At 40.8% G+C, this 24894-nt stretch overlaps 1 protein-coding gene across 2 annotated transcripts; it reads left to right on the forward strand.

Annotated features, from left to right (window-relative positions):
• Nucleotides 1-1368: 1368 nt before the first annotated feature.
• On the forward strand, nt 1369-7235 carry Tmt1a (thiol methyltransferase 1A). 2 transcript variants are annotated; one of them, XM_074083370.1, is made up of 3 exons: nt 1369-2275; nt 5731-5951; nt 6140-7235. In XM_074083370.1, exons 1-3 carry the CDS (start codon nt 1778-1780, stop codon nt 6264-6266), a joined length of 846 nt encoding a protein of 281 aa, XP_073939471.1. In that variant the 5' UTR covers nt 1369-1777; the 3' UTR covers nt 6267-7235. The 2 variants fall into 2 exon arrangements, with proteins under 2 accessions (XP_073939471.1, XP_073939472.1); XM_074083371.1 differs by having other exon boundaries at nt 1370-2275; nt 5731-5931.
• The last annotated feature ends 17659 nt before the right edge of the window (nt 7236-24894 follow it).

Below are 24894 nucleotides of genomic sequence, written 5' to 3' on the forward strand. Positions count from 1 at the left end.
CACACACCCATATACATCCATTATATACAATATAATAGCAGTAAAGGCTATTGATAAACACAACAACCTGGATAGCTCTCAAAGCAATTATGGTGAGAGAAAGAGGCCAGCCTCCCCCCCCACCACCAAAAAAAACAGTACATACTATATGATTCCATTTATATAAAATTCTAGAAAATACAAACTAAGATCTACTGATAGAAAACAGGATATAATTGCCTTGGGATGAGGAAGGCAGGGATCACAAAAGTACAAGAGGAAACCTAGAGGTGATGGACAGATATGTTCCTTTATATTGACTGAAGTGATGGTTTCAAGGCAGGCTAAAATTAGGGAAACTTCGGGACTTGTAGAAAAATATTACTTCTCAGATTAACCATGCTCTGGCTCAGGGATGGCCCTCACCTGGCCCAGGAACCACCCATTCCCCTCCCCAATCATTGATAATTGGACGGAAATCACCTGGTTCCTCCCTTCCTATAGATTAGCATAAGTTTTAAAAGTATCTGGAGAAGAGAAGCACACTCTCTGCCTCCAGATTCCACCTGCACCCGCCATACTCCCTTTTGCATTTTTTCTTCCCTAACATTTAATAAATTCCCTTTACACCCATGTGTCCTGAGGTGGATTCTTCCCGGGACACAAAGAATTTGGAAGTCTGATCACAGACACCACCTCCACCGGCAACAGTTTCACAGGTGCATACATATGTAAAAACTTATGAAACTCTACTCATTAAACAGGTAAGCTTTATTATATGTCAATTTCCAAAACAGCTTTTTAAAATAGGACAGAAAAAATAGTTGTAAAACGTATAGTGCATACCAAATAATGAAACAACAGAATGGCCCCTGCATCCATCACCCAGTTAAAAAAAAGAACGTTACTATTAACTTTTTAAATTCTATTTTCCCTAACCAACTTAAAGCCCAGATTTTCGTGTTAAATACAAATGGGTGCCTGCAGCTATTTTCTAAATCTTTAAAGCTCCCAAATATTCTCAGTGCTATTTTTGTGTAAATTAGCTGAGTAATATAGTAGTCAAACATAATTTAAAGACCGAGACTTGCCCTTGAAGATATGGGTAGCCCGAAACAGTGACTCAACAATAATCCTGCTGTTGAATTAACATCTCAGAACCTCAGCCCAGAAAGTAAAACGGGAATTCTTGTTGAAAGTGGCTAGATAGGTCCTTCGGCTTCCTTTTTTAAAAACAGGGCTGGGGTGGGGGAAGGGAGGGAAACGAGAAAGTTGGGGCTATGTTACATAAAAGGGCGTTGGCAGCATCTTCAGTTGTGCTTTAACCAAGCTCCACCCACAGACTTTGTTTTCTTTGTAAAGAACACTGGAGCATTCGATGGGTGGGGTCAAAGTGCACTTTGGGGATGGGGAAACCTCCAGCAGGAAAGTAGGAGTCTCCAAACCCTCGAGAAGGGGAAGCAGGAACAGACTTGGAATAAAGGATCGTAATAAACTTGCCTTCTAAGGAAGAGCTGGGGACATTTTCATCTTGCCTCAGAAAAACTAAGCTACGAATACTTCTGCCAAAGGCCTATTAATTAAGCCAAACGGCCCTGGCCCATGATTTGACTTGAGCTGTTGTTTTGCACAACCAGTTCTCCTTTTCTCTATAGCTGATTGGCTCAGGAGTGTTTTTCCGCACAGCCAGTTCTCCTTTCCTCCGCAGCTGATTGGCTCTGGAGCCCAGCTAGAAGTCTGCGTCCTGTAATAAAGGAGTCTCCAGCTGTTGATCAGGGTATTTTCTCTATTCTAAGAGATGTCGCTTGCCATCTCTGTCCTCCGGTTGGCCATCTGCATCCTGTCATTTCCCATCTATCTCCTGAATTTTCTGGGCTTGTGGAGCTGGATATGCAAAAAATGGTTTCCCTACTTCTTGGCGAGTTTCACTGTGACATACAACGAGCAGATGGGAAACAAGAAGCGAGAGCTCTTCAGCAACCTGCAGGAGTTTGCGGGACCCTCCGGGAAACTCTCCCTGCTGGAAGTGGGCTGTGGCACCGGAGCCAACTTCAAGTTCTACCCACCCGGGTGCAGGGTGACCTGTATTGACCCCAACCCCAACTTTGAGAAGTTCTTGTTCAAGAGCATTGCCGAGAACCGACACCTGCAGTTTGAACGCTTCGTGGTGGCTGCTGGGGAGAACATGGACCAGGTGGCCGATGGCTCTGTGGATGTGGTGGTCTGCACCCTGGTGCTATGCTCCGTGGAGAACCAGGAGCAGATTCTCCGTGAGGCGTGCAGAGTGCTGCGGCCGGTGAGTGAAGGGGAGTGAGGACTGGTCAGTAGCTGCCAGTGCCCAAAGGGCAGGTCTATCAATTTCAGGTGAATTCTATTATTTAAAGCAAACAGAGAGGGGAGAGGCTAAGGGCCTGCTTAGTAAGCCTGAAACCCTGAGTGAAAACCCCAGTACTGAAAAAAAAAAAAAAAAAAACCTACCAGAGAAGACATTGTTGAATTTAAAAAAAAAAAAAAAAGAGTAGGAAAGAAACTACAAAGGAAAAAAACTGATAAATCTGAATATATATATATATATGTTAAAAAACTGCTGCAGAGAAAAAAGTACTATAAACAAAGTTTAAGAATAAAAACGGGTAGAGCTCCTACTTGCAAGCATCAAGTCCTGAGTTCAAACCCTAGTACCACCAAAAACAAATAAACTTGGTAGCAGTATTTGTCAGGGACTAGACAATGTTCCTCTTATTAAAAAAAATTTAAATCAATAAGATCGCCAACATTTTTTTAAATTGGTAAGAAAAACAAGAGAAAAAGATGAGCAACAAGCAGGAGCAGAATTGTAAGTTAAATAAGCAGTTATGTGAAAAAAAATGCTCAAATTTACAGCTAAAGAATTTACTACATAAGATGCCATTTTTACCAATTATACTATCAGGGACTTACAGTTAATACGGTGTAAAGAATTGAACATCCTCAAAAATGGAGGCGGAAGTGCCTTGGAAGGATCATTAAATACAAAACTTCAGGTGAACATACTCTTTTGTGCAGGAGGAATTCTTCCTACAGCTATAAATGTGCAAAAACTTACCCATATTCAAGAATATTCATTAAAGTATTATTTATAACAGCACAAACTGTCTTGTCAATGGGAAGCTGTTTAAGAAAATTGTCACATAGTGTAAAGGAATTCTGTGCAGCTATTAAATAGAACAAGAAGAGTGGTCTATGCTGATATGAAGAAAATCCCCAAAAGAAAATGTTAAATGAGAAAAAGCAATCGAAGCACAGAATGTAGAGCAAAACTCCCTTGTGTGAGGGGTTGGAGAAAGAACACATATATGTTAATGAGAATGACAGACAGGAAATAGTAACAGTAGTTATCTCTTGGGAATGTGACTGGGTGCAGGGTAAGAATAACTTTTTATTTCATACCTTTCTGTAAAATCTGAAATTCTTTATGATCATAATTTTCATATTGCCTTTGTTATTTAAAAAACTAGGTTAAAAGGGTTTTTTTGTCTAAACAAAGTTGAACATAAAGTATGGCTATCAAAATTTCAATTTGCTACTCTAGGAGAAAGGGATGTTTTGTAATCCCGTTTCATTTTCTAACAGAGGAAGTTCTTCAAGAAAAAAGTATTCAGAGATAGGGATCAGAGGCCTAATGTGATCCTGTCTTTGGCTCAAGGATAGACTAATATCAATGTAGTAAGTAAAAAAGACTGATTCCTAGGCAGGTGTGGTGGTGTACATCTGTAATCCCAACACTCAGAAGCTGAAGCAGGAGATTGAGGAGTATGAGGCTACCCTTGACTATGTAGGGATACCATGTCTAAAAAAACAAAACAAAAAAAGAAAAGACTGAGGGCTGGCGGAGTGGCTCAAGAGGTAGAGTGCCTGCCTAACAAGCATAAGGCCCTGACTTTAGATCCCAGTACCACCAAAAAAAAAAAAGACTGTGTTGACTAAGCTAAATATGCCTATGTCACCAGTTAATGAATTCTGAAAAAAAAGGACTGATTCCTTTTTTTAGTTTTTTGGCAGTAGTGAGTACTGAGGTTTGAACTCAGACTTCACACTTGCTAGGTAGGCACTCCTCCATTTGGGCCACTCCACCAGCAGGGCTGAAATGCTGGATTCTTATGTCCTAAACCAGGGCACATTAGTCCATGTTTTGTTTAAATGTTACTAATCCCATGACACCTGTGCAAAGCAGGTAATTTTTAGTGCCAATTCACAGCCCTGATAAAACATAAAACTCTTAAAGGGATCATCTTCTTGGTAGTCTTTCGAAGCTCTGCTGATTAGACGCAGGGGCATTATTACGTTCTCATTTAACCCTCACAATAATCCTTTAAGGTAGATATTTAGTGTCTTCATATTGTGACAAGGAAACAAACTGAGAGAAGTGGAGAAACTTGCCCAAAGTTACACAGCTAGTAGGTCTGACTCTAATGAAACTATTCTTTTGGTTTTTTTTTTTGAGGGTGGGGGCACTATTGGGGTTTGAACTCAGGGCCTCATTCTTGCCAGGAAGGCACTCTTCCACTTGAGCCACTCTGTGAACCCCTCTTTAATGGAAATATTCTTATTGCTACACCACAGCACTTGTCATTGGGGCTTTTCTCTCTGACTTCAACATTTCTACCACTTTTTTGCTGGCTGTTTTTCCTCCTCCCATCCCTAAACACTGGGGTTCCTTTTTTGGCTCTCATTTCACTTATCTATACTCACAGGCAATCTCACGAACCCCCCAATGTTTCAATTACCACACATACACCCATGGTATCTACTAAAATATCTATCCCAGATCTCTCTTCTAACCCCACGCCTGTCAGTCTCCTGAATTACTCACAGCCATCTGTAGCTTACCACAGGCAATTCAGAGGCCAACAGTGACCCCTCCAAACCTGCCTCTCCTTCATCTCCTGCCTCCTGTGTTAACCTAAGAAAATGACTTTTTAAATCAGGAAATTCTAATTTTTCTATGTTTGATCATAAGTCTTACTTTACACTTACCCATACAATATGGGGGGAACTTCATCTCTATGCTCTGAATTCTATCTCTAAACTCTGAGTCAGGTTAGCCAAGACCAACATAGCTAAAAGAGACTGAGAAAAATGGCACAGTCACAACAGATTTTGGAACTGTCAGTCTCTTTTTCCATACTCCCCCCAGAGTTAGATAGATAGAAAACTTCTGAAACCCTCCACAGTGTCATGACATCTGTGGTTCCTAAGTTGACCTATTTGGACCATTTCAGATCCAGGCAACAGGTGCCATTCCTACCTGGCTGTAATTTACACTTGGCACCCAATGGTTGAAGAAAATACTTAATGGTATTTTTTCCAAATAGTTGGGATTATAAACATGCACCACCACATCCTGCTAGCTCTGTATAAAATTGGACAGGTTCATTCAAATAGTTTCTTTTACTTTGACCTCAAACTAATCCCAAAATAGTCTGAACTGCAACTTCAATATCAGAAAAGGGAGAAAGTGGAAATATACATCTTATGATTTTAAAATCATCCTGATCTCTGGTAAGTTCATGTGTCTAGTGTGTAATAAAGATCAATATGAACTAAAAAAAAAAATTGACAGGTTGAAACTACTGACAAAACAGTGTAAATTTTAAATTATCCATGTCTTCTCATGAAGTTCACCTATGGGACCTATGAAATCTAAAGCTTCACTAATTCTATAAGTCTGTTTTCCCAAAACTAATATCCTTGAAATTTTTTCTTTCTCAGGGAGGGGCATTTTATTTCATGGAGCATGTAGCAGCTGAGCATTCGACCTGGAATTACTTCTGGCAGCAGGTCCTGGATCCTGTCTGGTACCTTGTGTTTGACGGGTGTAACCTGACCAGAGAGAGCTGGAAGGCCCTGGAGCAAGCCAGCTTCTCGAAACTGAAACTGCAGCACATACAGGCCCCACTGTCCTGGGTGCTGGTGCGTCCTCATATCTATGGGTATGCTGTGAAGTAGTGTGGGGTAGCAGTGGAGAGCAGAATGGCTCAAATAATTCAAGGCTTCAGTTTTACATTTTAAAATACTAATTGGGAAAATGGAAATCTCTGTTTTCAGGTAAAATTGAATTCAGTCCTTAAAAGTTTGTTATATCCATTTGTTATTAACCATTTTTTGTGGTCTTCCACAGAATCAAAACCAAACCAAACCAAGCCAGCTTTGAACTCTTCCTTCAAAGAAAGCAGTGGAAATCCACCATTATCTCCAAACCTTACTTCATTCAGTGGTTTAGGAATTTTTCCAATTGCCTAATTTAAATTGCTACCTAACAGATTTTTGTTTTGTTTTTTGAGATAGGGTCTTGCCACATAACACAGATTGGCTGAATTTGGTCAATTTATGTAGCCAGGCTGGCCTCGAACTTGTAATCCTTCTGCCTGAGCCTCTCTATAGTGCTGGGATTACAGAAGTGAGCCACTACACCAGGTTCTACTCAACAGATTTTAACTTCACCTCCTCTTTGAGAGGTTGGTGCTAAGGAGCAGTTAAATTGCTTCAAGACTTGGAAATGGAAACAGTGAGACAACCTTAACAGTTCACAAACTGAATAAAGAAGTACTAACTGAAAATCCAAGTCTTAACACAGATTTTCTGAAAAAGAAATCTGAACCTGTTTGTTATTCTTAGTGTCATTGGTTTAGCCACATGTAATTCTGCCCAGCTTTATGTTTCTTCCTCCAATATTCCACCAAAGTTTGTTTACCTGCATTGTAGTCCTCCACTCTTACAGGCTGTATCTGACACATAAGTATAACCATAAGACTACACACGGCAAGTCAGGTTCTTGGGTTCACTTTCCTTATCATCTAGCACATACTTCACTGAATATAGTAGATTACAGGCAGGAAAGGGCCCACTGTAACTAGGAAAAGCATGTGTAATTAGGTACACTGTGTAAAGAACCCTGAAAAAGCAATCTGTAAGACTATTAAGAAGTAGGCAAGTATTTTTTGGATTACTGTGATCAAATTCCACTCTTGTCTCAAGACAGCTTATTATTTGCAATTATAGAAACCATGAAAACCATCACAAGTGCTTTGAGAACAAGTGGTAGGTGTGTCAGTCAGAGGATTTAATAGGATTTTCAGCAATACTTTATATGTATTTAAGAAATGCAGTATATTTTCTGAAATGATTTTATGGTACTATTTTAAATATCAAATAACCAATAAATTCATATTCATTTTAGTAATGGAAATAAAAAAGTTTATGTCTTTGCTACCTTCGATCCGTTTTTCTTAATGTCTCTGAGAAGACTTACCTTTCTACAGTCAGGTAGGTATAAACACAGCTAGTAGATTTTAGAAAAAGAAATCTTAAAGGATCAGAATAGGTTTTTGAAAAGTTCAAGTCCAAAGATCTCATTTGTGAAATGCACAGAGCAGGAAGAAAGCAAGCTGAATGTTCTACCTCCTGAATAGTTAGTGGTGTAGTTAGGATGGATGCTCACCTAAGGCCTCTTTAGCTCTGGAAAGTGACTCTCCTTCCTCAAGTCTTCCCAAGATAGGAACTCCTTTATCTTACCCACTTCACTATTAGTTAGGTTGGCCTAGTGACTGAGAGCTATGTAAAGCACAGGTGTACCTGGTGACATGTTATCATCACACTGGAAGATAATGCTGACTAGAGTACTAGAGCACATTCTTACTAATTTCCTCTTGTCTCAATGGTGTGGCAATTATCCTCATTTTTTTGTTGTTTTGGTGATTGAACTCAGGGCCTCTAAGTAAGCACTCTACAACTTGCCCTAGTCTAGTGTCCTCACTTTTGATAGAGAAAACTGAGGGATAGAGAAATAAATAAATGAACTTTCTTACAGTTATTCTACATGTTACTTAAGTTTTAGGAAGCCTGATTTCCTAAATTACAAAATCTGCTTGACAATCACTGCCACCATATGAGCTTACAGCTTTCCTCCTTTGGTCCAGAGAACACATACCCACTCTAAGAGCCCTAGGAAGTAACTTAAGCCTGTGCAAAAGGGAAAAACCATAACAAAAAGGCAAAAGATGTTCAGTGTTTTTCATGTCTTATGTTGATTCCAAGTGACAGAATCCCACCCCCCCATCCAAACAGTCTTATGCTTAAAAATGACTTTACTGATGCAAATTAGTGAAAAGCCCAGGGGCAGTAAGCTTCAGGCACAGCTGAAGCAAGACTCAGGTAATGTTATCAGGAGCCAGTCTTTACGGTCTTATCTGCCCTCCTTCTCCATTTGTCCCATTAGGTAACACAAGTTGGCAGATGTAGTTCCAATCTTCATCCTTACAGGGCCCAAGGCCAGTTGGAAAGAGAAAGTTCACTTTCACAAGAACGCCAACCAAAATCCCGAATTGAGTCTAATTAATTGTCTGATCGACCATACTGGGTCACAAGTCCATCCCTCAACCAACCCTTATGGTAAGATGGCAGGAATGAACTATACTAACTGGCTTGCATATAGGTTACAGAGCTTCCTCCCTGGGGGAGAGGAAATGTGTATATCCCGATGAAAACAAAGCCTATGACAGGGATAAGAATTTGAAATGGATGCTGGGAAAGCACACAACATTGGTGAATTTTGAGCAAATCACTGAAGGGAAATCACATAGTACAACATTAAGAAAGCTGACTTTTCTGTGGAATAACTGCATGCCACAAGGAAAATAAAAAAATAAAATGAAATTTTGGCTTTGGCATCAAAGTGATCTAGGTTATGTCCTCACTGTGTTCTATTCTGGTATATTGATCATTTAAAAGTATGGGGAAGACAGTAGATACAAAAGATCACTTTGGGCAGCGGAGTGACTCAAGTGGTAGAGTGGCTGCCTAGCAAGCATGAATCCTAGAGTCCAAACCCCAGTGCTGTCAAAAAAAAAAAAAATCACTTTGATCTTTGTGCTGTTTCTCAAAAGCAAAAGATGAAATTCCCATGTGAAAGATGCTCTTCCTCTACTAGGAAGATGAAATATCCTTATCAAAGAGGAGACAACTGAGGCCAGGAGAATTCTCTACAAACAAGCGTTGCTAAACTAGCCCTTATCTTCCTAGCTACTCAGTACCCTATTAACTACCCTAGCCCAATGTCTTATGACATCCTCACAGATTACTGCTTTGTCCAAGTCAGAAGCTAACTGCTTCTTCAGTTCTCCATCTCTTTATGAGGGCTCCCTCCATGCCAGGTAAAGCTTACAGTATACTTTTCTCCATGTTAATGAGCAAATTTTTATTTAACTGACATATAATATTGAGTGCCTACCATGGGGTCTGCTGTTGGTACTTGGAAAAGAGCTCTAGATAAGCTAGACATGGTCACTGCACTCATGAGTGATAGTGATCAATGCTATCTCTTAAAGAAAAAGCCAGAGGCAATAGAGAATGTAATCCTACCTACCCAGGAGGAGGAGATAAGAGGCCTTCTTGTGCAAGAGACTTTCTCATGGAATTGAATACCAAAGGATGAATAGAGTACTTAGCCTAATGGAATTGTTTGTACCACAGATGAAGAAAAGGAGGAAACTATACATTCAAGAAACCAAAAGCAAGTAAGCAGGGCTGGGCACCAGTGCCAGAAGGGCAGGTTCTGAGCTAACTGCCATTTCCACTGGTTTCTTCCAAATCTTGTTAAGATCCTCTGCCCAGAAGCCCAACACTTAATTTAATGGGTACCCCCCAAGAAAAACCATTAAATTTTCTTATATTTATACTCCAAAAATTTTTATTCCTAAGTGTTCTAATATTCTACTTGTTTCTTCTGAATTTCTTCATATTTCATACTTGAATTAAAATGGAAGCAAACATTGCACAATATTTCCTTTTGTACTGTTGACCCTAGGTAAGCCTTCCCCTTGATGTTGCTTTGAAAAACACAGTACTTAACTGAAACATAATTCTTTTTTTTTTAAACATTCTTGTTTGTCATAGTACAATTGACAGTGCAATGAAAAGTAGTCACAAAGTCAACAAATGTAAATAAAAGCAAAAAAGAAAACCATTCAGTAAGTGTCATTTCATCTGAATATTTGATACCCAAAGCATTCAGGTTACATTAAAGAATGCCAAGAATTCCCTGTTGAACTGAGAGCAGAGAAGGAACGGCTGGTTAGCCAATGCCAGACAACAGAGGCAAAGGTCAGGCTGACTGAGAGTGAAGGAATGACAGAGTGGCCAGGGCACCTAATTTCTAGTTCTGTGTAAAACAAATAAAATGATGATCAAACAAGATAGTATTTTGTTTCTAAAGGAAAACATTGGAGAGCCTGTAGAGAACTACATATCGACTAGGAAGATTATCATTCAAACCTCACCATTCGTCAAGGTAAAAACTGGCTAGGCATGATGGCACACACCAGTAATCCTAGAACTTGAGAAGTGGAGGCAGGAGAATGGCAAGTTTGAGGCCAGCCTGTCCTACATAGGGAGACCATATCTCAAAAAAAAAAGTAAAAATCACAATAGTCTTTCCTCAAGCTGTAGCCTTCACAGTCTTTAATATCTCACAGTAACGTCAACCTCCTTGCAGTGAAGCTTTTATTTCATGTCTCTAATAGCAAATAATAAAAACTTCCATTTTAGCCAGGTGCTGGTAGCTCACTCCTGTAATCCTTACTACTCAGGAGGCAGAGATCAAGAGGATCGAGGTTTGAAGCTAGCCCAGGCAAATAGCTTGAGAAACCTTCCTTGAAAATACTTAACACAAAAAGGGCTGGTGGAGTGGCTCCAGGAGCCACTGGAGTTCAAACCCCAGTACCTAAATAAATAAATAATAAATAAATAATTTCCATTTTAAAGTGTCTTCTATATGCCATACACTCACTTTTTAAACGGCGATTTCATATAATTCGCAAGGCAGGTATAATCATCTCCATCTGATAAATGAGAATACAGATTGGTGAAGGTTCCATCACTGTCCAAGTCCACACAGTATTCCTATATAGTTTGTCTGACTCAGAAGCCCAGGTGTCCCCTGCTTCTCAAGATCTTCTGTACTTCTGTTCCCTCCTCCCTCCACCTCCACTGTGAATGGTCCCTTACCACTCATCTGCTCCATACTACTTTGTGTTCAAACCCTTGGCCCTTATTCTACCCTTAGGTTGTAAACCACCACCTGGTGAGAAGATTCCTAGCGCTTAGAATTTAACACATCAAAAACAAAATTCAGGGCTATCGCTCAATGGTAGAGTATTTGCCCAGCACATAACAAGGTCCCAGGTTTGATCGCCAGTACTGCAAACCAAAAATTCACTGCCTCCTTCACTAAATAAGCAACACTTTCCAAACCCCTCTCCATCCCACTATAAATGGTTATTTTCTAATTCTTTAAGGACCGCATAAAATGATGCCCCTTCTACAAAGCATGCTGTAGCTATTTCATAAAAGTTTCCTCTTTAATAAATCTCTAAGCCAGGCATGGTGATGCATACCTCTAATCCCAGCACTCAAGAGGTGGAAGTCTGGGCTATGAAACCCTGTCTGGGGAAAGGGGGAATCTCTCAACAACAGCTAATACCCAAGGGTGTGATTTCCCATCACCAAATTCTTCAAGTACAGTGCTTACTATACAGCAGATGTGGATAGTATTTACTAACCATTACCATCAGCTTCTGCCTCTTCCACATACCTTCCATCTGTCCTTCACTCCATCTCCACAGCCATCATCCTACTCTGATACAGTGCCTGGATTACCATATGTTTGGCTTGCCAGGAGATGGCTGGAATGATAAACCATTCACACAGGCACCTGCCAGCTAGTGCCCATTACTCAAAGGATATGAGAAGAAAGTAGCTGTGAGGTTCAGGGAAGATACTAAGCCTGGATATAGAAGAGGGCAGCTCCTCCAGAGTTGTCTTGCACTTCCCTGTCCCTTTGTCCTTCTGCTCCTCCATGATACTTTCCCAAGGTTCACGTCTCCTTTGCCCAATATTTTGAAGAAGATGTTAACTGCTAAATAATTGGGGGTTCTTTCTTTCTTTGGTTGGTTGGTTTGGTGTGCATGTGTGTGTTTTACCTGTCTGGTTTGTTTGATTGTTTTTGAAACAGGGTCTTGCTATGTATCCTAGGATACCCTTGAATTTTCAACCCTACTGCCTTAGCCTCCCAAGTGCTAGGATTACAGGTATATACCACCAAGCCCAGCTAATAATCTTTCAATAATCTCTCTTTAGATTTACGAAAGCAGAATATCTGATGACCACTGCAAAGAGCCTCCTTAGGCTTTAGTTTTGTAATTTGCTGTGACGAAGTAACTGCAGAAGGTTGAGGTTCATTGTAATGTTCCAGCCACTCATTACAGGAGGCATACAGAACAAGGACAATGTTTCTTTTTTTTTTTTTTTTTAATGCTTGATAGGAAAGACCATTTAAAAAATTTTTTTAAATTTATTTATGTTTTATTCATACGTGCATACAATGTTTGGGTCATTTCTCCCCCCTCCCTCCACCCCAAGGACAATGTTTCTTAAGTAACTATTTAACTTGTTTATTCCCATAACTCAAAATTATGAAGATTCCTACTCCATAAAATTGAATTTAAGCTGTTCAGCTGCTGTATTTAGGGCATCTGTTTTTGCCACACTTTTTTTTTTTTTTGAGACAGGGTCTCACTATGCAGCCTAGGCTGGCCTCAAACTTGAGATCCTCCTGCCTCAGCTTCCCAAGGCTGGGATTACAGGTGTGACGTGCACTACCATGCCTGGCATTCCTCAATACTTCCCACATTTGTGGCCCAGGAGAAAAGTATGGGAGATATTCTGACTCTAAATCTCAGCACTGCATTTTGCTAATATTTTATTAACTTAGTAAAAGAATCTCCCTACCTTACATCTCCTAGAATTGTTGTGAGGATGAAATAATTGCAAAAAGGTACTTTGTAAACTATAAAATTGTTAGTGTTAAGCACAAAGGCTGCTTCACAGTCTCTCTCTGGGCACGGCCTGACTCCATAGTATTTGTGAGAACGAAGGAGGGTACCTCCTGAGTCTCTCTCTCTCTCTTTCCTGTAGTCACCTTGGATTCCTGGAGTGACAGACTGATTGATAAAGCAGCTTTATGGTAGGAGACCATAACCACCCTGAAGCAATAGCAAGCCTTGCAGGACAGGATCACTCCCCCTGCCCCCAACCAAATAAAAATAGGGCAATTGCCTATGATAGTGAGGCTGTGCACTTAATCATCTCATGGGAACCACGTTGCTCCCCTCAAGTGATGACAATGACAGCCAGCAACTTTTCCACATCCCTTTGCAGAACCAGAACTAAGATAACAATTGATCAGACCATTAGCTTGACCAAGATTACCTGCTCTGTCCACAATGCATACCCCAACTCCTTCATTGTCTCAGAGTTCCTTTTATCCCCTTGAAGATGGTCTTGGGGTTGCCCAAGCCATTTATTTGTTCTTCTTTTTTGCAGTACTGGGATTTGAACTCAGGGCCTACACCTTGAGCCACTCCATCAGCCCTTTTTTTGTGATGGGTTTTTTTTGAGACAGGTTCTCAGGAACTATTTGCCTGGGCTAGCTTTGAACCACGATCCTCCTGATCTCTGCCTCCTGAGTAGCTAGGTTTATAGGAGTGAGCCTCTGGCGCCCAGCTATCTGTTCTTTTTGACATGGCCATTCTGATTAAATCTCCTTTTTTAATCTTTCACCACTACTTGTCTCTTGAATTGGCATATGGAAACAGGTGGCCGAGTCTAGTCTGTTGAGACTTATGGAGCCAGGGCTTTTGTCCTAAAACTCTAGTCAGAAGAAGAGAAGAATGAAACCTATTTTTCTATAAGGAAAAGTTATTTCTATGAATGTAACTCTGGAATATAATCACATGAATTATTATACATTACAATGTTTTCTAAAGATTCAGGTTTTTTGTAGAACATTTTTATTTTGAAATTTATTTTTATTTTTAATTGAAACAGTAATTTTACACATTTATGAAGCATAATCTGACATTTTAATACATATATACAATGTATAATGTTGGTATATTTTAAAAGAATCTAACATTAAAAAAATAGTTTGTCAAAGCCCTCACTTTTTACGTAACAATAACTTGGGCACTCTCATGAAATGTGCCTGCTTCATTAGCTATGAATAACTTCCGCACAGAGCACTTACAGGTACAGACGTGGTTTTCTAAATCCCTGTAATCTTCCTTCCCATCTTACTTGTCAAGCTAAGGAGCTAGTATTAGGGCTGTAAAAGCAGCAGCACCCAGTTCAAATTTGATCTCACTTCTCAGGTTGTGGGAACAGATTATTAACTCCAATCCCAGAGGAAGAGCTTTTCAACTTTATTGTCCATCAACGTTTATTTATTTATTTATTTACTTATTGGCAGTACTGGGGGATTGAACTCAGGGCTTCATGCTTACTAAGCAGGTGCTCCACCACTTAAGCCAAACATCCAGCCCTCCATCAAAATTTAGAAATAAATCTAAACAACAACAACAAAAAAAGCAAAAGCTGCCATGTTAAAAATACATACATTTATATATTTACAAATATAAATTATGCTTTAGTTATTTTAGTTTAATTAATTGCTTACTAATACATAACCTCATCTGCCCCCTTTTGTTTTTTTGGCAGTACTGGGGTTTGAACTCAGGACCTAATGCTTGCTAGGCAGGTGCTCTACTGCAGAAGCCACTCTGCCAGCCCTTCTTCTGTGTTGAATAATTGTGAGATAGGATCTCTCTTTTCACCGGGGCTGACTTCAAACCAAAATCCTCCTGATCTCTGCCTCCCGAGTAGCTAGGTTTACAGGCATGAGCCACTGGCATCCAGCTGCTCAAAATTTTTTAAACAGGAGGAAGCACTGCATAAAGTGAAAATTTTTTTTTTTCTGGCTGAACTGGGGTTTGAACTTAGATCCTCCCACTTGCTAGGCAGATGCTCTACCACTTGAGCCACTCTGCTAGCAAAGTGAACTATGAATAAATTGTTAACTGTCAGTCCACATTCTTGCTATGATGCCTTTATTTTCTTCTCTTCATATTCTGGGTAGAATTTAGAGCCTCCTAGGCTTCTGAGTAACATTTTATAAAGGAACATTTGCCATAGTACACATAGCACATGGATGACAGGTATGCTAGAAAATGTAAGAATTAGAAAAAATGGTGGCACCTAGTTCCAATTATTTTATAGAGAGATAGAAGACAATCTTGAAAATCTGATGAAAGTATAGGCTCTCTTTCTAAAACTAACAAACAAAAAATGCTCCTATAGGCCTAGAGATGTAAGTCAGTGGTAGAATGCTTGCCTAGTATGTGAGAGTCCCTGGATTTGATCCCAGCACCTCAAGAAAAATTGCTCCTACATGTAAACAGATATGCCAAGCACTTGCATAAGCACTTTTTTTTTTTTTCCAATATTGGGGTTTGAATTCAGGACCTTTCACTTGTCACCTGAGCCTTACCCCTATCCCTTTTTGCTTTATTTTTCAAACAGAGTCTCACTTTTATGCCCAGGCAAGCCTGGACCATGATCCTCTTACTTATGCTTCTCTTGTAGCAGGGATGACAGGCATGCACCACCATGCCCAGTTTTTTATTTGTTGAGATGGGATCTCATGGACTTTTTTTGCCCAAGCTATTCTGGAACTGTGATTCTCTTGATCTCTACCTCATGAGTAGCTAGGACTACAGGCTTCAGCCACTTTGCCCAGCTTTCTCTAAGCATCTTAAATGTTCCCTTCCTTCGAGGAGGCCTCCTAGTCTCTCACCTTTCCCACTGAACCTGTTCCTCAATTGAGAGATGTCCAGTGCCTCTACCTGTCTGAGTCTGTCTCAGGGAATAACCAGCACTAATCCACTTGTCTCCCTAGCCAAGCAGCAGAGCAAATCAATTCACCATCACTCTCCTATTCATACCGTCTTGTCCTGTTGCCATGCAAATCTGCCAAGTTCTGACTGTGGAGACTCTATCTCAGTTGGCTTCTTTTCCTGTTTTTATCTTAGTAAATGCTAAAGCCATTTTTGTTGCTGTCTATCAAGATGGAAACCAGAGCATCATCCTAGTTTTCTGCCTCTCACTTTGGTCCCACAGCCAGTCAGGTATGGTTCCTTTCCTTCTTCCTCCACTGTTTCTACACGTATCACTCCTCACTTGGATTAACTGGCCTCTAGCCAGACCCCTTTCCAATCTAGCCTTTCTCCTGCTACCAGAACCAAAATAAAAAACTCTACCTGAATCCTCTGATGGCTTCTCAAAGCATTCAGATTAAAGTTCCTTAGTTTAAAATGCAAAGATTTTTAAAATGCAAACCTAGGGGATGTCACTCAATGGGGTGCTTAACTTGCACCAGGCCTGGGCTTGAGTCCTAGAGCCAAAATAAACAAAAACAAAAACAAAACAAGCCAGGTTCTGTCATTCTAGCTACTAAGAAGGCAGAGATCAGGAGGCTCAAGGTTCACAGCCAACCAGGGCAAACTGTTCTTGAGACCTTATCTCAAAAATACCCAACACAAAAAAGGGCTGGCGGAGTGGCCCACATGCTAAAGTGCCTGCTTAGCAAATGTGAGGCCTAAATTCAAACCCTGGTACTTCTAAAAACTCAAAAATAACAAAATGCAAGGCCCTTGCAATCTGACTTGCCAACTCTGCAACTCTATCCTGTAGGCCAGGTAACTCCTCCACACACTGCTCCCATCCCTGGTTCCACACCTTTTGCACACAAATGTGTGCTGTTTGCCTCTGCACGGGACACCCATACTCTCTTCAGCTATAATTGGCTAGTTCTCTAAAAGATTTCCTAAGTTTTCTTCTCCAAAAATCCCTCTAAAGTCTCAGCCTGACTGTTAGGACCTTATCCATGCTCCTGCAGCCCCGACTCCATCTTCTCACCCTTGCCAATGTACTCTAGCTGTTGGTCGATGCATCGTCTCCCCCACTTCAGACTAAGCTGCTTGATGACAGGGCACGTGTCTTCACAAACACCCTCCTATCGTGTCTCTGCAGCACTCAATTGACCTTGGGCAAATGTACAAGTCACTGCAGCCGTTTGCTTCCTCCGGTTCCACTCTCAGGAGAAATAAAAAAGCTTGAGTTAGATTTTTGGTAATGCTTAGCAAGCTTGTAAATTACCTTCAGATGCCACAAAGGTCAAACTCAAGTCATTCTACCTCCTTTCTGTACTACTCCCTTACAGAAAATGACTTCACTGTTCATTTCATAGAAAGAAAATTTAAAAAAGAGCCATAGATAAGGGCTGAAATTTTAAGAACCCCACAGATTCCCTCTCCTGATTTAAGGATGAAGTCTCCTTCCAGGGGCTACAAAGCTAGCTCTAGTCTTTCTTCAAAGTTTCTCTGAGGTAGGACAGATCAGGGAAACTGAGATATGGAAACAGCAGCCAAGAATTTACAAATAATTATTACACTAATGAATAATCCAATTAAAAACATATAGATTTCTCTGCTTTAGGCCTTACGCTCCCTCAACAAACTGCAACATTTACTGAAAAGAAAAAAAAGGTGGGGGGGGGAGAGCAGCTCTCTTCTTCTGACCTTGCTCAATTCAAAAATAATGAGTGTACTCTAAGAACTAAACAAGGATATCTTAAAGAAAGACACTAATAATCCTGGGAAAGAACTCTTTAGAAAGTGACTTCTCTGGGCACAAAAAGTGTCTACCAAGGAAAATTCTTATCACAAAGATGGACATGTCTTGAAGACGTGAGGGGAGCAGGTGAAAGTGCTGACTCCATTTTGGATAAGGGAGACATTTTAGAAGCAGACATCTGAAGGGACATGAGAAACAACAGACTTCTCAGAGAAGTAACAGACCTCTCACCAAAATAACAGAATGCAGCTGCAAGATGTGAATGGTAGGCCCCAAGGCCAGGATGAGCTGACCAGACCTTCCTGGAATGTCCTATTTGATAAGTGTAAAAAAAATGATCTTTTCTATCAAAGTATTTGTTACCCTCTTAGATTACTTAAAAATTCCTCAGGTCGCCATCTTAAGCAACTTGCATGTTTAAAGGGTCCTTGCTTCCTGTACAACTCCATTGCCTGCCAAACTGCAGGCCCTAACCCATCTCCCAAGCCTTTTAGCCAATCGGGAAAGACTGTGAACCTTTGACCTTGGCAAATCCCAGGTGAAGGGCAGGATATAAGGAGGAGCCACTGTCAGCCATTTTATACTTTTGTGTTGCTTAGCGGGAGTGAGCACATGCTTGCACCCTCTTGATCAAAAGAAAATTGCCTTGTCAAGATTTTCGGTCTCTTGGGTGTCTGTTTTCAGCACCGGAGGGTTATTACTTCCAACATAAGGATGGGGATGGGCAAGTACCCAGGTTCAACAGAGAGTTGACTAGACACCAATCAATCACAAATATAGTTTCAAGGTAGAATAGTTGGACCTAAGCTGGCAGAGCCCTATATCACTTCTAGACTCCAGCTATACTATGGCTTAGCATTTTCCAGACATGAACTCGGATCATCAATCCAGTATCAAGGAAAGCATCTGGCAAGACACATTCTTTGTTTAAAGGGATGTTCAAACATCTATGTCATAGTGACCGAAATTTAATGAGTGGGCCAGGCTTTGAATCTCTGGCCCCAATTGGTGAGATAATTGGTAAGTGTAACAGCAAAAGCAACCAATTATATTAGGTGTCAGAACAAAGGGGAGCACTCTTTCCTGAGACAAGTTTGAGCCAAACTCTCAACCCACTTGTTCACCATAAATACCCCTGATGTTAGAGCACTTGTTGCACCTGTTATCAGATGTGCCTGCATCTACGTCTTGGTTGTGTACTACATTTCTATCTTTCTTTTGCCTTGTTTCTACTTCTTGGTTTCTACCTCGATATGTTCTAAAATTATTTCTTGTGACAACATCATGAACTTGGTACCCAAAGGAAAGTAGGAAGCCTCCTCCCTTTTGGAGACCTACTCCCTGGAATGTCAATGGGACACTCCCCAACAGAGTGTGTTCTTACAGAGATATGTCAAAAGACCCCTGACTCCCCTCCCCAACAAAAAGAACCAAATAACCACCCCCCATGTAAACAACAGGGAGCTACTGATTTTCCGGGCTCTTTTCCTTTCTCTCTAATAAATCCTAGTTTGTGTGTTGACCTTGTTGTCTCATGGGTCAATCCGCTGCCTCACAAGCCAATTCTCCACAAAGCCAATTCTCCACAAGGTCACCACTGAGACTGCTTTTCAAACATAAGACTTCATTCTAAGTATGAACTGTGCACCAGCTGACTCTAGTCTTCCTTCCTGAGATGTTCCACTTTTATGGCTTCTGGGCATTATTCTTTCATGGGTCTGATCAACCTTCACTGTCTGCTCCTTCTCAACCTCTTTTGCTACCTTTACTTCCCTAGGATTCCATCCTTAGTCCTCTTCATTCCTACACATCTCCCCTTTGTGGGAGTTTTACAGGTCTGTGATCCCAGTTCTACATCTCTACCTTCTCTGATCCCTGGCAGTAGAGTGATTGTGCAGAAAAGTGTTGGACACATTTCAGTTGTGTTATAAAAAACTGCCACAAACTTGGTGGCTTAAAAAAACACAAATTTATTATCTTACAGCTAAAATCAAGGTCTCAGTCAGTAGAACTATACTTGTTCTAGAAGCCCTAGGAGACAATGTTTCCTTGCCTTTTCTATCTTCTAAAGGCCTCCCTTATTCCTTGGCATGGAGTTCCTTCCTCCATTTTCAGTCAGCAGTGTAATGTATTCAAATCTATCTCTGAATCTGACTTGATTCTCCTCTTTTTTTTTTTCTTATAATCATTCTTGTAATTACGCTGGCCTCACCTAGGTAATAATCTAGGACAATCTCTCATCTCTAGGTCAACAGATTTGCAACCTTAAGTCCATCTGCAACCTTAATTTCCCTTTGCCATATAACGTGAAGCATTTATAGGTTCTGGGAACTAGAATGGGGCAGCTCTGGGGTGGGGAAGAGGAGGTATTATTGTGCCCACCACATCACTTGTGAAAGGACAGATATGTAAAAGATAATGGTACTGTCAGTGAGGTGCCCAACCGATCTAATATAACCAAAACAAGGAGAGTGTGGATGGGCAAAATGGTTGTGGAAAGAATTGAATGAGGGATACAAATGGACAAATGCTGTCTGTACACTCTGGGTTTTGAAAAGAAAATTAGCTGGCATTTTATAGGATGGTTTCCATTTGTCCCTTACAAATCTCCCCATATAAATATTAGTAATTTCTATTTCTGGAACCTTCCATATATGATCCTTTGACTCAGAATCTTGTGATGAGTCTGAACATATCTTCCAGTACTCCCCTGATCTCTTCACAACTTTAAAATTATGAAATGTAAGTCAGATATGGCCATGTATGCCTGTAATGCCAGCACTCATGAGGTTAAAATAGGAGGATCCAGAGTTTGAGGTCTGCCTGGACTACATGGCAAGACCCTGTCACAAAAAAGTAAAAAAAAATATGAACGCTTGCAAATAATTAAAAAAAAATTTTGTCAGTACTTGGGTTTGAACTCAGGACTTTGTGATTGTTAGGAGGTGTTCTAGTGCTTGAGCCATACCTCTAGCCAGCAAATAATTTTTTAAATAGGCAAAAACAACCACTCAACATATGAAAATATGTTGTCTCACAATAGCAGAAATGGTAATTAAAACGACTGAGATGCCATTTATCACATATCAGATTGGCAAGAACTTCAAAAACCCAACAATGCATCCTGTTGGGAAGGCCGGGGAGAAACAGATGTTACTGCATATTGCTAGTGGGAATGCCAAATCCTACAGCCCTTGTGGGGAAATCTGGCAATACCTAACAAAACTATTCCTGAATTTACAGGAAATATATCTCCAACGATAGAAAATGCATATGCATTAAAGTAGGCATTATAGCTTTGTTGACTGTAATGCTCCCAACTTAGATGTTCACATACATAATAGTGCCCAAATAAAGCATGGGACACTCATACAGTGGAGGATTACACAGCTGTAAAACAGAATGGGGAAGTTCTCTATGAAGTAATTTCTAGATAGTTAAATTTAGAAAGCTATGTTAAGCCTGATACAATGGCTCATTCCTGTAATCCTAGCTTCTTGGAAGATGAAGCTGGAAGTTCAAGGCCAGCCCAGGGCAAAAGGTTCTCCAAACCCCACCTCAAAAATAAGAAGCTCGGTGTGGTGGCATGCGCCTGTCATCCCAGCTACACAGGAAGTATAAGCAGGAGGATCATAAGCCAGGCTGCCCAGGCATTAACATGAGACCCTATTGGAAAAATATCGAAAACAAAACAGGCGGGGGCATGGCTCAAGTGGTAGAATGCTTGCCCAGCCAAGTGGAAGTCCCTGAGTAGAAACCCAAGTATAGGGGACAGTAGTAGAGGGCAGGGAAAGAGCTATGTTAATTAAAAAAAAAAAAAAAATCTAGCCAGGCGCCAGTGGCTCAACCTGTAATCCTGGCTATTCAGGAGGCAGCGATCAGGAGGATCACAGCTCAAAGCCAGCAGGCAAATAATTTTCAAAATCCCATCTCGAAAAAACCCACAAAAGGGGGGGGAGGGGCTGGTGAAGTAGCTCAAGATGTAGGACCTGAGTTCAAATTCTAGTACCACAAAATAAAAAATCTATAGTGAGATACCTTCTCTGTGAAAAAAGAACAGTAAATAAGAAAAAATATATATATTTATAAAAAGAAACTTAGGAAGAATAAGTCAGAAACTAGTGAGACTGGTTTATCTCTAGTTGGGTGAGAAGAGTAGAAATAGACAGAATGGAGTGACACTTTTTTATGGATCAGGTGCTCAGGTTATCAACTCTTTTGTTATACTTACAATTTTTGGAACCATGTTAATGTTTTAGTAAAATAATATTTTTACAAGATAGAATGAAAAATTGAGGGAGACTCTAAAATGGAGAACAAAAGCACCTAACTATATTTCAGGTATTATTCTAGATTAAGCAAATAAATAAACACACTGAGAATGAGAGGCCACTACCTTCAGAAAAGGGAATTACAAATATGAAAAGCCTAGAATGAATGCTGTGGAGTCAGATTGAAATTGAAGATCTTACTCTGAACTCATGGTTTTATACAGACATATAGAGGAACAGAAATAGATGTGAATATAAATATAAATTCTATCTGCTAGAGTATCTGGTAACAATGAATACCTTAATGCCCAGAATTTGGTTTCTAAATACTATTTGCTACTAAAATGAATCAGCTGTTTCTGATGATTTCAAGACTGGGGTAGAAAATGTACAAGTTCAGCTTGGAACGGCTTGTTAAGACCAGTTTTTAAGACATGGTCAAAGAACAATGGGGACAATGTTGTAAGACATAGCCAGTTTAAAAGGGCTCCTACAAGCCAAATCCAGGACAATTTGACCACCAAAATAAGTAATCATAGAAATGGATTACATGCCATTGAATGTGCAGACTTTTTGGTTTTGGATTTTTTTTTTTTTCTGAATTCAGGGCCTTGTGTTTGCTAGGTTGAGCCATCTTCTCGCCCCCATTTACATCATTGATTAAATAGGAATCCAAAAGTTCAAACAGGCATGAACAAATAAGTAACTAGAGAAGAAAGAAAAGCTAGTCATTATAGAATCTCAACTAAAACTCACCATTTGGTGAACAGAATAAACTGATTCAGACAAAAATTATCATGGATGCTAAAATTAACAGGTTAAAGTGTAATAACAGGATATATACATAACATTAAGTTATTCACAAAGTACCTATTAACTACAAAGGTAAAAAACTGATAATGTTGTAATGGAGAAGCTGGAAGACACCCCCTTAACCCACATGATCAAAGCAGTGCTTTGACAGAACTGACACCTACTGTAGCAGAGAGGAGGATCAGGAAAAAAAAAACCAAAAAAAACCCCAACAGACTAGGTCTGAGTCCTGAGAAAGTAGCAGGGAGGTAGGATCGCATAGCAGAGAGACAAACCTGAGAAATCTGAACATGAGGAAGGTCACGTAGCACCTGGGGGGGAAAGTCACAGTAGCCAATAAAATTAAATATAATCATTTATGGATTAGACCTTGCTCTTTGCTTCTGTAACCTGCTTGCAAGGATATATAAGGTGAGACCCCTCTGTGCTCAGGCCTCAGCCTTTGGTCAGGAGTCTGCTGAGTCTGTGCTGGCACAATAAAATGTTGCTTCCTGCTAATTGCCTCAAAAGTCCATCTCAGTTAGCAAACTCCTGCAACAATACCAACCCAGGAGAACACCATTTCCAAAGTTTGCTCAGTAAGGACAGACATGAGGTTGAAACTGGCCATGGTGGGAGTACTTACACCATGGAAATTGGAACTGCTACAAATCAGGGCTTGTCCTCCCTGTGGAGAGCCATCCAGCTGATCAACATTTAAGAGCACAACACCGAATCAGACAGTATCACCAATCAAGTTGACTTTATGTTCTTCTTTGGTGTTATGTAACAATGGCACAGCATCTTTTTGTCATACTCTGCCAAAACATAACTTCAATCCAATGACAAACCCCAGGAAAATTAACTGAGAAAATCCTACAAATAACTGGCCTAGTGGCTGGGAGTGTAGCTCAGCAGTAGAGCACTTGCCTCACATGAGGTAGGCACTGGGTTCAAGACCCAGACCCCACAAAAACCTGTCTTGCATTGCCAAAGTATCAGGGTCATGGAAGACAAAGACGATTAAGGCACTATTTCAGATTAAAGGACAGCAAAGACATGACTTGACAACCAAATATGTGATCCTGGCTGAATCCTAAAGAAGAAAAAAAAGGTTGGATTGTGTGGGTGTTTGTTTTTGTTTTTCGCTATTAATGATATTGTTAGGACAACTGACAAAACATTGGTAAGATCTTTTGATTAAATCTTGGTGGTGTACCAGTGTTAATTCCCGATTTGACAGCAGAACTAGGGTTGGGTGAGAGAAGGCCCCGTTTGTATACACCGATGTGTGCTGGGAAGGAGAATCTAGATGCCACACTACTGTCCTTGGTACTATTCTGGGAACGTTTCTTTGAGTGTGAAATGATTTCCCGCTTTAAGGAAAAATCCGTGAACACTACCTGGTCCTCTGCCTTTATCCTGAGGTCTTCATGACTGTAGGTAAGTGGAAGAGGTAAGAAAGAAAAGGACTTCCACGAGGTCTCAAGGTCCCCGACGCTGGCCGTCACCTCAGATCCAGCAAGGACAGCACCCCACACCCCCCGCCCGGCCGCCGTGTGGCCCTGGCGCTTGCGCGCCTTGCGCAGGCGCAGACTCTCTCACCGCCTTCCCGCCCGCCCCCGCCCGCGCTGCCCTGGGATTGGCCAAGGTCGCTGACGTGTCACGTCCTTTTCCATGGGGTGCTCACGACCTGAGTATGCAGGGGCCGCAGGTGCGAGGGCTCCTCCACAGCTGCCCCTATGCTAACCCACCGGATCAAAGGGGCAGTCTCTAGATTTCCTGAGCACTAGGGATAACTGGCCTTTGTGTCTGGCTGCTGAAGACATTTTTCTCTAGTCACAATAGATCAACGTCGTTGCTGCAAATTATTCAAAGCAATCTTACTTTCTCCAACATACTGTGGATTATGTGTCCTTGTGTTTTCATTACTGTGTCCCTGCACTGCGGCCCGGGATCCCAACAAGCTGTGCCAAATTCTTAAAGGACGCGGAGAATCTTGGCCTCAGGTGCTTTCCTGCCCTTCCCGCCTTCCAAACCCATTGTAGTGCCCTTTTGCCGTTTCTTCCTTCGGTTTTGAGGGCAAGTATTAGGTACCAGAAGTCACAGAAGTTGGGAGCTCCCCTGTGAAGGCAGGCTTAAGTAAATGCATCCACTTCCAACGAGAAAACCTTCATGTTTTAAAAAATATTGTCTTTGAAAAAAGTCTATAAAGTTTGTGGCCAGGTGCTGCTACCCGTGAGTCTCTAGCAGTAGTGGAAACTTGGCCAATACCAGATGGCCAGTC

Source organism: Castor canadensis, chromosome 8 (genome assembly GCF_047511655.1).
Source record: "Castor canadensis chromosome 8, mCasCan1.hap1v2, whole genome shotgun sequence".
Classification (NCBI taxonomy): Eukaryota; Metazoa; Chordata; class Mammalia; order Rodentia; family Castoridae; genus Castor; species Castor canadensis.

Bases quoted from the DNA above. Each gene is read 5' to 3' on its own strand.
- Tmt1a (XM_074083370.1), top strand. From the start codon at position 1,778: ATGTCGCTTGCCATCTCTGTCCTCCGGTTGGCCATCTGCATCCTGTCA. The intron at 2,276-5,730 runs GTGAGTGAAGGG...TTTCTTTCTCAG, and splicing joins CGTGCAGAGTGCTGCGGCCG to GGAGGGGCATTTTATTTCAT. The intron at 5,952-6,139 runs GTATGCTGTGAA...GGTCTTCCACAG, and splicing joins GTGCGTCCTCATATCTATGG to AATCAAAACCAAACCAAACC.